An 11600-nucleotide genomic window follows, 5' to 3' on the forward strand; every position below is an offset into this window, starting at 1 on the left:
CCTATATCTGGTTGTGACCTACCAGCAAGTAACTCGCTCCTACCAGCCAGTAACTCGCAACCTACCAGCCAGTAACACACTTCGTTCTACTGTACTCTTGGATTTATTTATATTTGAGATTGTGTGGATGATAAACTAAGTAACAGATGAAACTTAATAAAGATTGAGAAACTCGCACTAGTGTCACTGTCTCTCTATTTGGATAACTGTCCACTATGGAAGTAAAGAAAGAGGGAGGCAAAGAGATTATAATTCAAACAGGGCCCAAATATTGTACACTGCAGGCCAACATTCAACCCCCCAGTAGAGGGCACCAATGTTTTCATATGTCCTACTAGTGATAAGTCCTGCACTTTGAGAGGAATATGCACAACATATTTGAACACCTGCCAAACTGTGGAACGCAATGTGACCAGTTCTCTGTTTGTCTGCTCAGGCCCTTCTCAGGTGTGCTGCTGACAAAAGAGCTCACAGACAAAAGAGCGTTCCCCCTCTTCCTCTTGTCATGGTGAAGAGCAGCAGCAATAAGCGACAGAAAAACTTCACACAGCAACATAAACCCTCTGTTTAGCGAGTGGTTCATAAATGTTAGTAGCATTCAGGTGGGACAACACTAGACTCAACAGGGGAGCTTTCAGAATGGCACCGAGAAGCAGAATGGTTGGCGGCAAATTACTGGCCTGCATTTTAGAAAAAGACCACCGACTGACATTTCATTGGGAGAGCTTTACACGTGTCCAGACATTTTAACTTGGCATACTTATTGGGTAATATGTAGTGTTTCTGTTCTTCGGAACAGCATGTGCTGCTTCATTGTGGGGTTGGAACTTGGAACATTCCATAACATGTAGGTCTACCTGTACCAGCCTGCCAGAACAGCCTGGTCTCAGACGTCAGACGTCAGACGGAACACAGTAAATGTAAATCCAGGACTCTCAAATTAGTATGATACCTGTATGTTATGTTTGGTTACATAAGACAGATGGTTACCTTAAGGCAAAATCTAAAGTGGGGTGATTGGTCGAGGTGGATGGGTGGGCAAATATAACACAAGTTTGAATCTCATCACGGACAACTGGGCCAATTGTGTTCCCCCTCATGGATCTCTCTGACACAGCCCGGGATCAAACCCGGGTCTGTAGTGATGCCGCAAGCACTGCGATGCAGTGCCTTAGACCGCTGTGTCACTCGGATTGCCCACGGACAACTTTACCATTTTAGCAACTTTTCAACTACTTACTACTTTTAGTTACTTTGCATTTAGTTAACCCTTCCCCTTCCCCTAACCATTTAACCTAACTCCTACTAAATGGAGTGTCTCGGATTTACATACAGAATAATATGAAATGCTCCAAGTCCATGCTGGTCAGAACATACAATAGTGGACACATGCCATGCTGGCTTTTGAGTTATATTTGGAAATAGAGAACTATCATGTTTATGTTTTGTGGGGAGGGGTCATGACACATGGCATCACCTTTCATGATGACCATACAATGTGAGATCCGTGTTCACACGCACACACTAGTTTCAGGCTGACCTAACTACCTGGAACTATTCACAACATCTGTAGTCCAAGGACATTGGACTAGGGGGGGGGGTAAGAGAGAACAAGTGAAAGCAGACTCACATCACTCTCTATTCCGAACACATGGTGACTCCACCTAGCATGTAAACACAGGCTCCAATGCTGCCATGGTAACAAACCACTTACTGTTTCTACCGCCCAAGTGAGCTGATGTTCACGTTGCCGGAGGCTCTACAGCATTACCCAACAGTACTGCAGATAGTTGGGCGTGCCAGTCAGGGTGGCTCATGTGGAGGCATGCCATTGTATCACTCCTCCACCCAGAACATCCATTGACATAGGCTGTTTGGAATGCATGATGTGGCAGATAGGAAGACACCCAGGGAAATCTGAGCCTTATTGATGTAGAGCACAATAACAAGCCTTTAGATAGTGTTCGGTAGTGGAAGCATGAGCAAACTGCACACCTGACTTATATACTAATATGGACACAACTCAAAAGCTTGATTAGTTAGGATGTTGACAACTGTGCCATACAGATTGCAAAATAGTTGGGAAGAGATTTTTGATGTACCGATTCCAAGGTACAGGGTGTTTGAGTTGATATATAAAACAACGCAAGATTCAAGACTTCGTGCTTTTCTGCTAAAATTATTATATAGAATTCTTGCCACCAACAAAATGTTGAATATTTGGGGCATAAAATCATTGAAGCTCTGCAGATTTTGTTGTGAGGATACAGAATCAATAGACCATTACTTTTGGTATTGCCCTCAGGTAGCCTGTTTCTGGTCTCAGGTTCAGGAATGGCTGAAAATGCATAGCATTGATCTAAAATTGACCCTAGAAATAGTACTGTTAGGAGATCTGGAGAGACCGGGTCAGTCAATTACTAATATACTAATACTCTTACTAAAAGTATTTATCTTCAACACGCAATCTGTAGATTCTATTCGATTAGATAGATTGAAATTGTACGTTAATCATAGCATAGTTGAAAGATATGTGTTGAGTAGAAACACGAAGTGGGTGGCCAGAAAAGATAGATGGGATGGGCTGAGGGTTGGTATGTGGAATTGGAGACAAGTGGGAGTGGAGTTGCTGTGTGAGAGAGAGAATGATGGTCAAAAGACACAGGAAAGAAAAAAAAGTCAAAATAAAACATAAAAGTACATTTGAATGACACTAAGTGGCAGTGTTTTTACAACTAATGCTGGTTTGCCTGAGACTGATGCCGTGCAGGTGTTTGTACACGTGCATATGCACACACTCTCATTCAAATAAACACATACAAGAACACACACGTACATGTAAGTGCCAGACATGCACACAAACATATACAGTTGGCATTGCTGTTATGATTTCAGTTGTCCCTGATGTCCTTTGTTTTAATATATATATATATATTTTTTTGCATTGTTAGCTGTTTTCTGTCTCTTCCTTTTTTCTCTTGGTTGTTGGTGCATTTGGGGGTTCTTGGGGGTGGGGAATGGAATTAATTGTATTTTCTTCGGGGGGGGGGGGGGGGACTGTGGGAGGGGTCTCAAATGGTTGAGGGACAGCTATTCACAAGACTGTGATCATGAAAAAGGAAGCTATGACATATATTTTATATCACTATCATGCACACTCACACAAGGATGGCTCTGTTGCAGAAAGACTGATACATGTTTGATAGTGTCTTGATGCTGTATTGTTTGTCCTTCATGTTCTAATACTTTAATGTTACCCCTTCCTTGTGTTTTTTTGTAATAAATTAAAAAGCTTGATTAGTTATAATTGCTGTTGTTCACCGGCTTTGGACAAAAACCTGTTCCTACTGCGTTCCATTCATGGGACAACAGAAAGAATGTGCAAGATTCCGTCCACATTTGTCAAAGTAGGCTCACTTGAGTAGCTCATTTTGGTATGCGTGCTTATAGTAGGGGTTAGCTTAGATGTCTTCTGATAACTAGTATAGGAAACTGGAGGGTGGTATGTTGTGTCTGTTTAGCTATCCATGAAGTTTCAGAATTTATTTACTTCACCTTTATTTAACCAGGTAGGCCAGTTGAGAACAAGTTCTCATTTACAACTGCAACCTGGCCAAGATAAAGCAAAGTGACAAAAACAATTACACAAACAAACGTACAGTCAATAACACTAGAAAATCTGTATACAGTGTGTGCAAATGAAGTAAGGAGGTAGGCAATAAATCGGCCAAAGTGGCAAAGTAATTACAATTTAGCAATTGACACTGGAGTGATGTGCAAGTACTAGAATGAGAACTTAATATTATATTCAAATGTTTAATAAAAACTCAAAGCACATATTACATTTGTTCAAAGGCCAGTTAAGGTGGGTGAAGTTGGAGTCTGCATGGCAGTTATAAAGAACACCCAGCCTCAGTGGGAGGGCATTGGGTTTATACAATTAGTGCCCCATATACACCTAAAAACATCTGGATGTTTCCCAGAAGCCTAGGTACACTAAAATAAGATATTATGATCTTGGTGCTGGGAAACTCACACACTGAAATGGAAAAAAAACAAAAACAGTAACACACATATTCTGTAAGAAATACAAAGGTGCAAATCAATTTCACATTAGTTGGGGCCCAGATGAGCCGTGGACGTAAGGGCCACTACAAAGGAACACATTGTAGTCCTCCTAACCTCTACCATCAGATGGGGTCAATTCAATTTTAACAGTCAATTCAATGAGTCACTTCCTCGATCAAGATTAAATCAGGTTTAACATTGCACATTTCCTTAGCAACAGATTGTCCAGCTGGCAAGTTGAGACAGCTACTTAGATCCACACCTGAATCAGAAATGGCAAAGCTGGCTCGCTTCCTGACCAAACGAGAGAGAGTTCACTCTACCAGAAAGTGACAGTTATCCAGTCACCCCGAACTCTGGCTGATGAATGCTTCCGAGGGGTGGGAGAGTCCAGGGTAAAGGGGGCTCTTCAGGCTGGTTCCCCCACTCCTTGGCCATGAGGGGGGACGTTGGAGGGAGCGGGGAGTGGTGATGCGGCGCTGTACCTGGGCTTTACTATACCCAGCCCCCTCGGGCTCCACACACACACAGTAGTTCTGTCCCCCGTTGTTGTCCCAACGCAGTGCGGCCCCGCTGCCTGGCCGGAACAACACACAGAACTCCAGACGCTCGCTGGGATCCAGGTTTTGGGGGAGGGGGACATCAAAGGCAAACACCTCAGTCTCAGCACCCCCATATCGCTGCTGCAGGTAGGAACAGGGGATGTCCTGGTGGCTTCGCCACGAGTCAAAGGTTACTCGCACGTACACAGCTTTCTCAAAGCTGACATTGCAGACACGCACTGTGCCACTCAGTGATCGCTCAGTCACACTGCAGCTCTCCAGCTGCACCAGGACCTCCTGCAGGCGGGCTTGGAAGGTCTTGAAGTCTGCCGTGGGTTGGGGGAAGGACAGACTTAATCTGCAGAGCTGCTGCTTCCCACCGGCAGGACCCGGCCACAGGCCCTGCGGTCTGACAGGGGAAGAGGAGGTAGAGGGGGAAGAGGAGTCAGCCCTCTTGGCCGTGGAAAAGGAGTTGTCTGGGATATACAGTCGCACTGCAGTGAGAGACAGCCCCTTAGTATCAGCAAACACTACATGCTTCTTCTTAGGGCTGGCACTGCTCCTGCGCACACAGCTCTTGGTCTCTGATCGCTCTGGGGAGGAGGAGGAGGATGAAGATGAGGAATGCGGGGCAGCAGTGTGAAGGCTGGCCCTGGGAGACCGGTAGTCTCTGGTGTGAAGGTGAGGTCTCAGGACCTTCATAGGGGACACACCCTGTAGGTGACAGAGAGGCAGGCTCTGGCTCAGGCACAGTCGCATGGCGAGGTCCACTGGCATGGCAGACTGCTGGGGTATGGAGTGGCCTCCAAACACATGAAGCACTCTGAGGATGGAAGGAGAAAATGATGGTGAGAAATGGGGATGCATTTCCCCCCCCAAAAAATATCTAACATCTACAAATGTGTTTGGTGAGATCCAAAGGATTAGTGAACACTTACTGTGTACAGTTCATTCTCAGACTGGACGTTGTATGGAGCGGAGCTAAAAGTTGTTCTAGCAAAGACCAGAATGATATCTGTGAACAAGAAAAACACCAAATGTAATACTCAATCTATAATGACACTGTTAAAACCCTAATGTTACGGACAGACGGAAATAACTGGAATGAGCATCTGACACAATTATACAAGATAAAAAAATTGAGTTCCTGAGATGATTAAAACCCAAACTACACTATGGAAGTTTAGGATGTAGCATACATATGCATATATAAACCAAAGACAAAATTTATATTTTCTAAGATTTTTTTTTGATTAGTAATAATTTACTTTAAAAACAGGCATGTTTAAGGTTAGTGTAGGTAACACTATAAACAACACCAGTGACTAAGTGACAAATCTGCAGACAAGATGCATAGCTAAAATGGCACCCATAATAGCTTGAACCACAATTCTTAAAATGTAAATACATTTTTTTTAAATCACTTAAACATGTGATTTGATCAATTATTTGAATTAAAATGTCCTTTCCCCTTACTATAAAACCACTAACACATCTTAAGCCTTGCATGAAATGACCAAATTGCTAGAATGCACACCCACCGTGTGCTTTAAAAAAAAAAAGATTTGACCCAGGAAAAAGTTGTCAGGGATGTTGAATTTGTTCAAAGTGGTATTTTTTTTTTTTTTATATATAAAAGGATATGCTAACACCAGTGATATGGAATTATAGCAGCTATTCCCTGAAATGATTTTTTATATTAGTAATGGTTTTAAGTAGTCAACTAAATAAAGCTAATTATTACTTCTGTATTACGACATGTAAAGTGAGACAACTTATTTTTTTTAAACAAAATATGTCTCTAGACCTCAACTCATGACCCCAGAGATTATCCAATTTAATGCTACTGATCTACAACATTTTATTTTTTTTGCAATTTAACTTAAAACACTTCAAACACTTATTGTGGGACAGGAAAGCCATCGTTTTCGTAGAACGACCCAGTTAACGAGCTATTAAAAACTAAACACATGGACACACACATTGCATACGAAGTAGCCCTAATTTGTGAAAAGATGGCCAAAAAAGAAACGTAAAAAATAAGAATAAACCTAGGCTACTTACGGAATATTCACTCCAAAATCACTCTAATAAAGTCCATCTGCAATTAGCTTGAAGAATAGAGAATAAACACGCTGAACAGCTTCGGAAAATCACATCCCAGTTGTTTCCATTCTAAACGTTGTTACAGTATCACACCTTTCGATGGCTCATGTGAATGTTCTCTCAAGACATCCAAGTGCTATTTAATGAGATACTACTCGTGAGTCGTGCCCCCAGCATTTGAGTCTTCACGTGTGGTTTAACCAATCAAATGTCTCCTGTCTCCACCTTCGTCAAACGGAGCTTCCTGTATGAATGAAGTGTGGCATGATCAAATTAATCTAATGTAGCAGACTGGTCTAATAGACTAGACGTAACATAATAGACTAAATGTAAATCCGAGACAATCAAATTAAATTTGATATGTTATGTTTGGTATGGTTACATAACGTGAACTTACATTACGTGTAACACGCATATTGAATCTAATGAAGGACAACTGCAGCATTTGAGCTAATTAGACATTTTGCAACTACTTACTACATTGTACTACTTAGTGTGTTAGCTAACCCTTCCCCTAACTCTAACATTAACCCTAACGTTAGACACCTAACTTTAGTCACAACAAATTGTAATTTGTAACATATTATATGAAATGGATGATGAACATCAACAAATATATACATACCAATTGGAGTATGACAGATTTACATTTACTATGTTATGTCTATCCATGAGTCCAGGTTGCAGCTAGCAGGCAAAAATAAATGCCTGAAACTAGATCCCCTACATACTGGGGCATTCTTCTTCTTTGGGGTTTAACGGCAGTTGGCATCCAACATGTTGCATTACCACCCCCAACTGGACTATAATATAAATCCATTATACTTTGTGATACAAAATGGAAAAAAGTCACACACAATTTTTATTTATTTATTAATAATACAAATAAAAAAATACAGTTCCAACTAACCCTATACTCATTAAAAATCCACTACCTCATTCCACTACTTTGAACCTATCTGCTCCTGCACCATGCCAACGGCTTGAGGACCGGGACCCAACACTCAACACACCCTGTAACTCTTTTGAAGTCATATCTCGTATATCCAAATACTTCTCTGCAGCTGCCTACATCTATTTTCTATGATTAAGTTCCATTTCTGCGGCACAGTTGATAACCATTGCTATGAATGCTAAGAAGCCAACCTTACTGAAGCATATATCACTCGTTGGCCTATACTTCTGTGCTGGCACAGATCTGCTAGTTACAGGGATCCTCCGTGGATCCCTCACCCTTGACCCGTCCTCCTCCACTTTCATCACTGCCTCAGCATACTACACCTTCTGCACTACTCTGACTCTGGCCACCTCAACCTGCCTCTCTTACAATGGACACTTCCAATCCCCAGCAACAAGGGCACCCCAACATTTCACCCACCAGGCAAGGATTTTTTGGGGGAGGTCAATGAGAAAGTGTCAAATTTGGTTAGCAAAAATATGAATGGCTTATTTGCTATGTGAGGTTACTTGATCTATTAGACGTTTCATAATGCTCAAATCGTTACGTGTGTACTGATAAAAGTAGGACACGTGATATCCCGGCAACTTTGAGAAAAAACACCTTTGTCTCGAGAAGGCTATGCATATTCATGGCATGAGGCTAGTAGCATAGCATCTCCCTCCATTGAATACAGGTGGTTGATGTCAACAATCCTCATCGAATATTCAAAAAAGGATTACAATGATTAGATGTATCCACCAATCCAAATAAAGGATAGTCGGGAGCTAGAGAGCCTGCCGTGCTGCTTTGTGAACAATTGCTCCCATTGTTAGGGCGTAGAGACATGTACACAATATATACAAAAGTATATGGAAACCCCTTCAAATGAGTGGATTCGGCTTTTTCAGCCACACCCTTTACTGACAGGTGTATAAAATCGATCACGAAGCCATGCAATCTCCATTGACAAACATTGGCAGTAGAATGGCCTCACTGGAGAGCTCAGAGACTTTCAACGTGGCACCATCATAGGATGCCTCCTTTCCAACAAGTAAGTTAGTCAAATTTCTGCCTTGCTAGAACTGTTCCGGTGAACTGTAAGTGCTGTTCTTGTGAAGTGGAAACATCTAGCATCAACAACGGCTCAGCCGCAAAGTGGTAGGCCACACAAGCTCCTAGAACGGGACTGCCGAGTACTGAAGCGCGTAGCGTGTAAAATAGCCTGTCCTTGGTTGCAACACTCACTATCGAGTTCCAAACTGCTTCTGGAAGCAACATCAGCACAATAACTGTTTGTCGGGAACTTCATGAAAGGGCTTTCCATAGCCGAGCAGCCGCACACAAGCCTAGGATTATCATGCGCAATGCCAATCTTCTGCTGGAGGGGTGTAAAGCTCGCTGCCATGGAACTCTGGAGCAGTGGAACTGTGTTCTCTGGAGTGATGATTAACGCTTCACCAGATGCCAGAAGAACGCTACCTGTCCAAAAACATAGTGCCAACTGTAAAGTTTGGTGGGGGAGGAACAATGGTCTGGGGCTGTTTTTCATGGTTCGGACTAGGCCTCTTAGTTCCAGTGAAGAGAAATCTTAACGCTACTGTATACAATGACATTCAAGACAATTCTGTGCTTCCAACCTCGTGGCAACAGTTTGGGGAAGGCCCTTCCCTGCTTCAGCATGACAATGCCCCCATGCACAAAGCAAGGTCCAGACAGAAATGGTTTGTCGAGATCGGGGTGGAAGAACATTACTGGCCTGCACAGCACCCTGGCCTCAACCCTATCGAACACCTTTGGGATGAATTGGAACGCGACAGCGAGCCAGGCCTAATCGCCCAACATCAGTGCCCGACTTCACTAATGCTCTTGTAGCTGAATGGAAGCAAGTGCACTATTTGTTTTTTTCCCCCTTTCTCCCTACATAATTCTGATTGATGAGAGGGTGTTTCAGACATAACTATTCCACTATAGCTAATATTTTAATAATTTATTATAAACGTTAGTAGTTTATTTTTCTTCTACTGTATATATGTCATACATTACTGTTCCTGATTGATGTTCGACGAGCAGGTGTCCACATACATTTGGTCATGTAGTGTATCTTGTCAGTATATCCATCTTTGTCTAGTATGTTCCAAATACCCAACAACCGGATATTCCAGTTGTCAGGGAACATGGGAGCAGCTATAAGGACACGCCTGGTTCCCAAATTGATGACGTATGTTGCGCAGCTGAGACTCGAGTGGATATGAATGGATTCGGTTCAGTCAGTTGTCCTGATAAGCCATGCTCTTCCCAGCTAGTTAGTTTATGCTGGCAACAACAGCAGCATGGCTCTGGTTAATTAAAGGGAAACTTCACAACTAGACATTATTTGGGGTGTTTTTCCTATCTCCCTACATAATTCTGATTGATGAGAGGGTGTTTCAGACATAACTATTCCACTATAGCTAATATTTTAATAATTTATTATAAACGTTAGTAGTATATTTTTCTTCTACTGTATATATGTCAATCATTACTGTTCCTGCATACTGCGGTGTAAACTCGCCTCGGTTTCCGGAGCAAATAAACTGTCTTGAATACAAGCCATATCTACTTTTTGCTATATTGACAGACTAATCTGTTTATTGAAACATGTTTACTTGCCAACAAATTAAAGTTTAAATGATACACCAGCTCCCTGCATGATTTGTCTAGGAAGTAAGATTGAAGTTAGTTAATCCAAATACATTTCATGAATATCACAATGACATGATCCAGAAGTTGAAGTCAACACTTTATTGGTTTCTGATGCAGCTGGAATCAGTCACTTCTCAGTACACTTGTAAAATAGATGATATAAAACACCATAATATACATATGTACAACAGCTGGCAATATCTAATCGCCCAACATCAGTGCCCGACTCCACTAATGCTCTTGTAGCTGAATGGAAGCAAGTACCTGCAGCAATGTTCCGACATCTAGTGGAAAGCCGTCCCAGAAGAGTGGAGGCTGTTATAACAAAGGGGGGGACCAACTCCATATTAATCCCATGATTTTAGATTGAGATGTTTCTGTACAGCACTTTGTGACATTGGTTAATGTAAAATGGTGATGTTAAAAGGGCTTTATAAATAAATAAATAATTTGAAATTCCAATTACTGTAGCTAACATGTGTGAATGACCAGTGCAACGGTGTTGTATCAAGGTGCTTTCCACTATTGCTTCCCAATGGGCAGCAGTGGCACTTGCTTCCCCGGGCAGCTGTATCACATGTTCCTGGCAGCCCTAGTTACAGCCTTATTTTAAAATTGATTTAATAGGTTTTTTCCCCCATCATCAATCTACACACAATACCCCATCATGACAATACAAAAAGAGGTTTGTAGAAATGTTTGCTAATTATTAAAAATAAGTACAATAATCACATTTACATAAGTATTCAGACCCTTTACTCTATACTTTTTTGAAGCACCTTTGGCAGCGATTACAGCCTTGAGTCTTCTTGGGTATGACACTACAAGCTAATGGCAGGTTTGATGGAGAGCGTTGCTGCACAGTTATTTTCAGGTCTCTCCAGAGATGTTCGATCAGGTTCAAGTCTGGGCTCTGGCTGGGCCACTCAAGAACATTCAAAGACTTGTCCAGAAGCCACTCCTGCATTGTCTTGGCTGTGTGCTTAGGATCGTTGTCCTGTTGGAAGGTGAACCTTCTCCCCAGTCTGAGGTTCTGAGCAGGTTTTCATCAGATCTCTCTGTACTTTGCTCCGTTCATCTTTCCCTCAATCCTGACTAGTCTCTCAGTCCCTTCCACTGAAAAACATCCCCACAACATGATGCTGCCACCACCATGCTTCACCATAGGGATGGTGCCAGGTTTCCTCCAGAAGTAATGCTCGGCATTCAGGCCAAAGAGTTGAATCTTGGTTTCATCAGACCAGAGAATCTTGTTTCTCATG

The 11600-nt window shown here is 42.2% G+C and overlaps 1 protein-coding gene across 1 annotated transcript; it reads right to left on the reverse strand.

Moving 5' to 3' along the window:
• Positions 1 to 3541: 3541 nt before the first annotated feature.
• On the reverse strand, positions 3542 to 6939 carry LOC139543930 (protein phosphatase 1 regulatory subunit 3C-B-like). Its single transcript, XM_071350486.1, has 3 exons — positions 6675 to 6939; positions 5549 to 5625; positions 3542 to 5433 (listed from the first exon to the last, which is right to left on the reverse strand). Exons 2-3 carry the CDS (start codon positions 5560 to 5562, stop codon positions 4413 to 4415), a joined length of 1035 nt encoding a protein of 344 aa, XP_071206587.1. The 5' UTR covers positions 5563 to 5625; positions 6675 to 6939; the 3' UTR covers positions 3542 to 4412.
• Positions 6940 to 11600: the final 4661 nt, after the last annotated feature.

This window comes from Salvelinus alpinus, chromosome 18 (genome assembly GCF_045679555.1).
Source record: "Salvelinus alpinus chromosome 18, SLU_Salpinus.1, whole genome shotgun sequence".
Taxonomy (NCBI): Eukaryota; Metazoa; Chordata; class Actinopteri; order Salmoniformes; family Salmonidae; genus Salvelinus; species Salvelinus alpinus.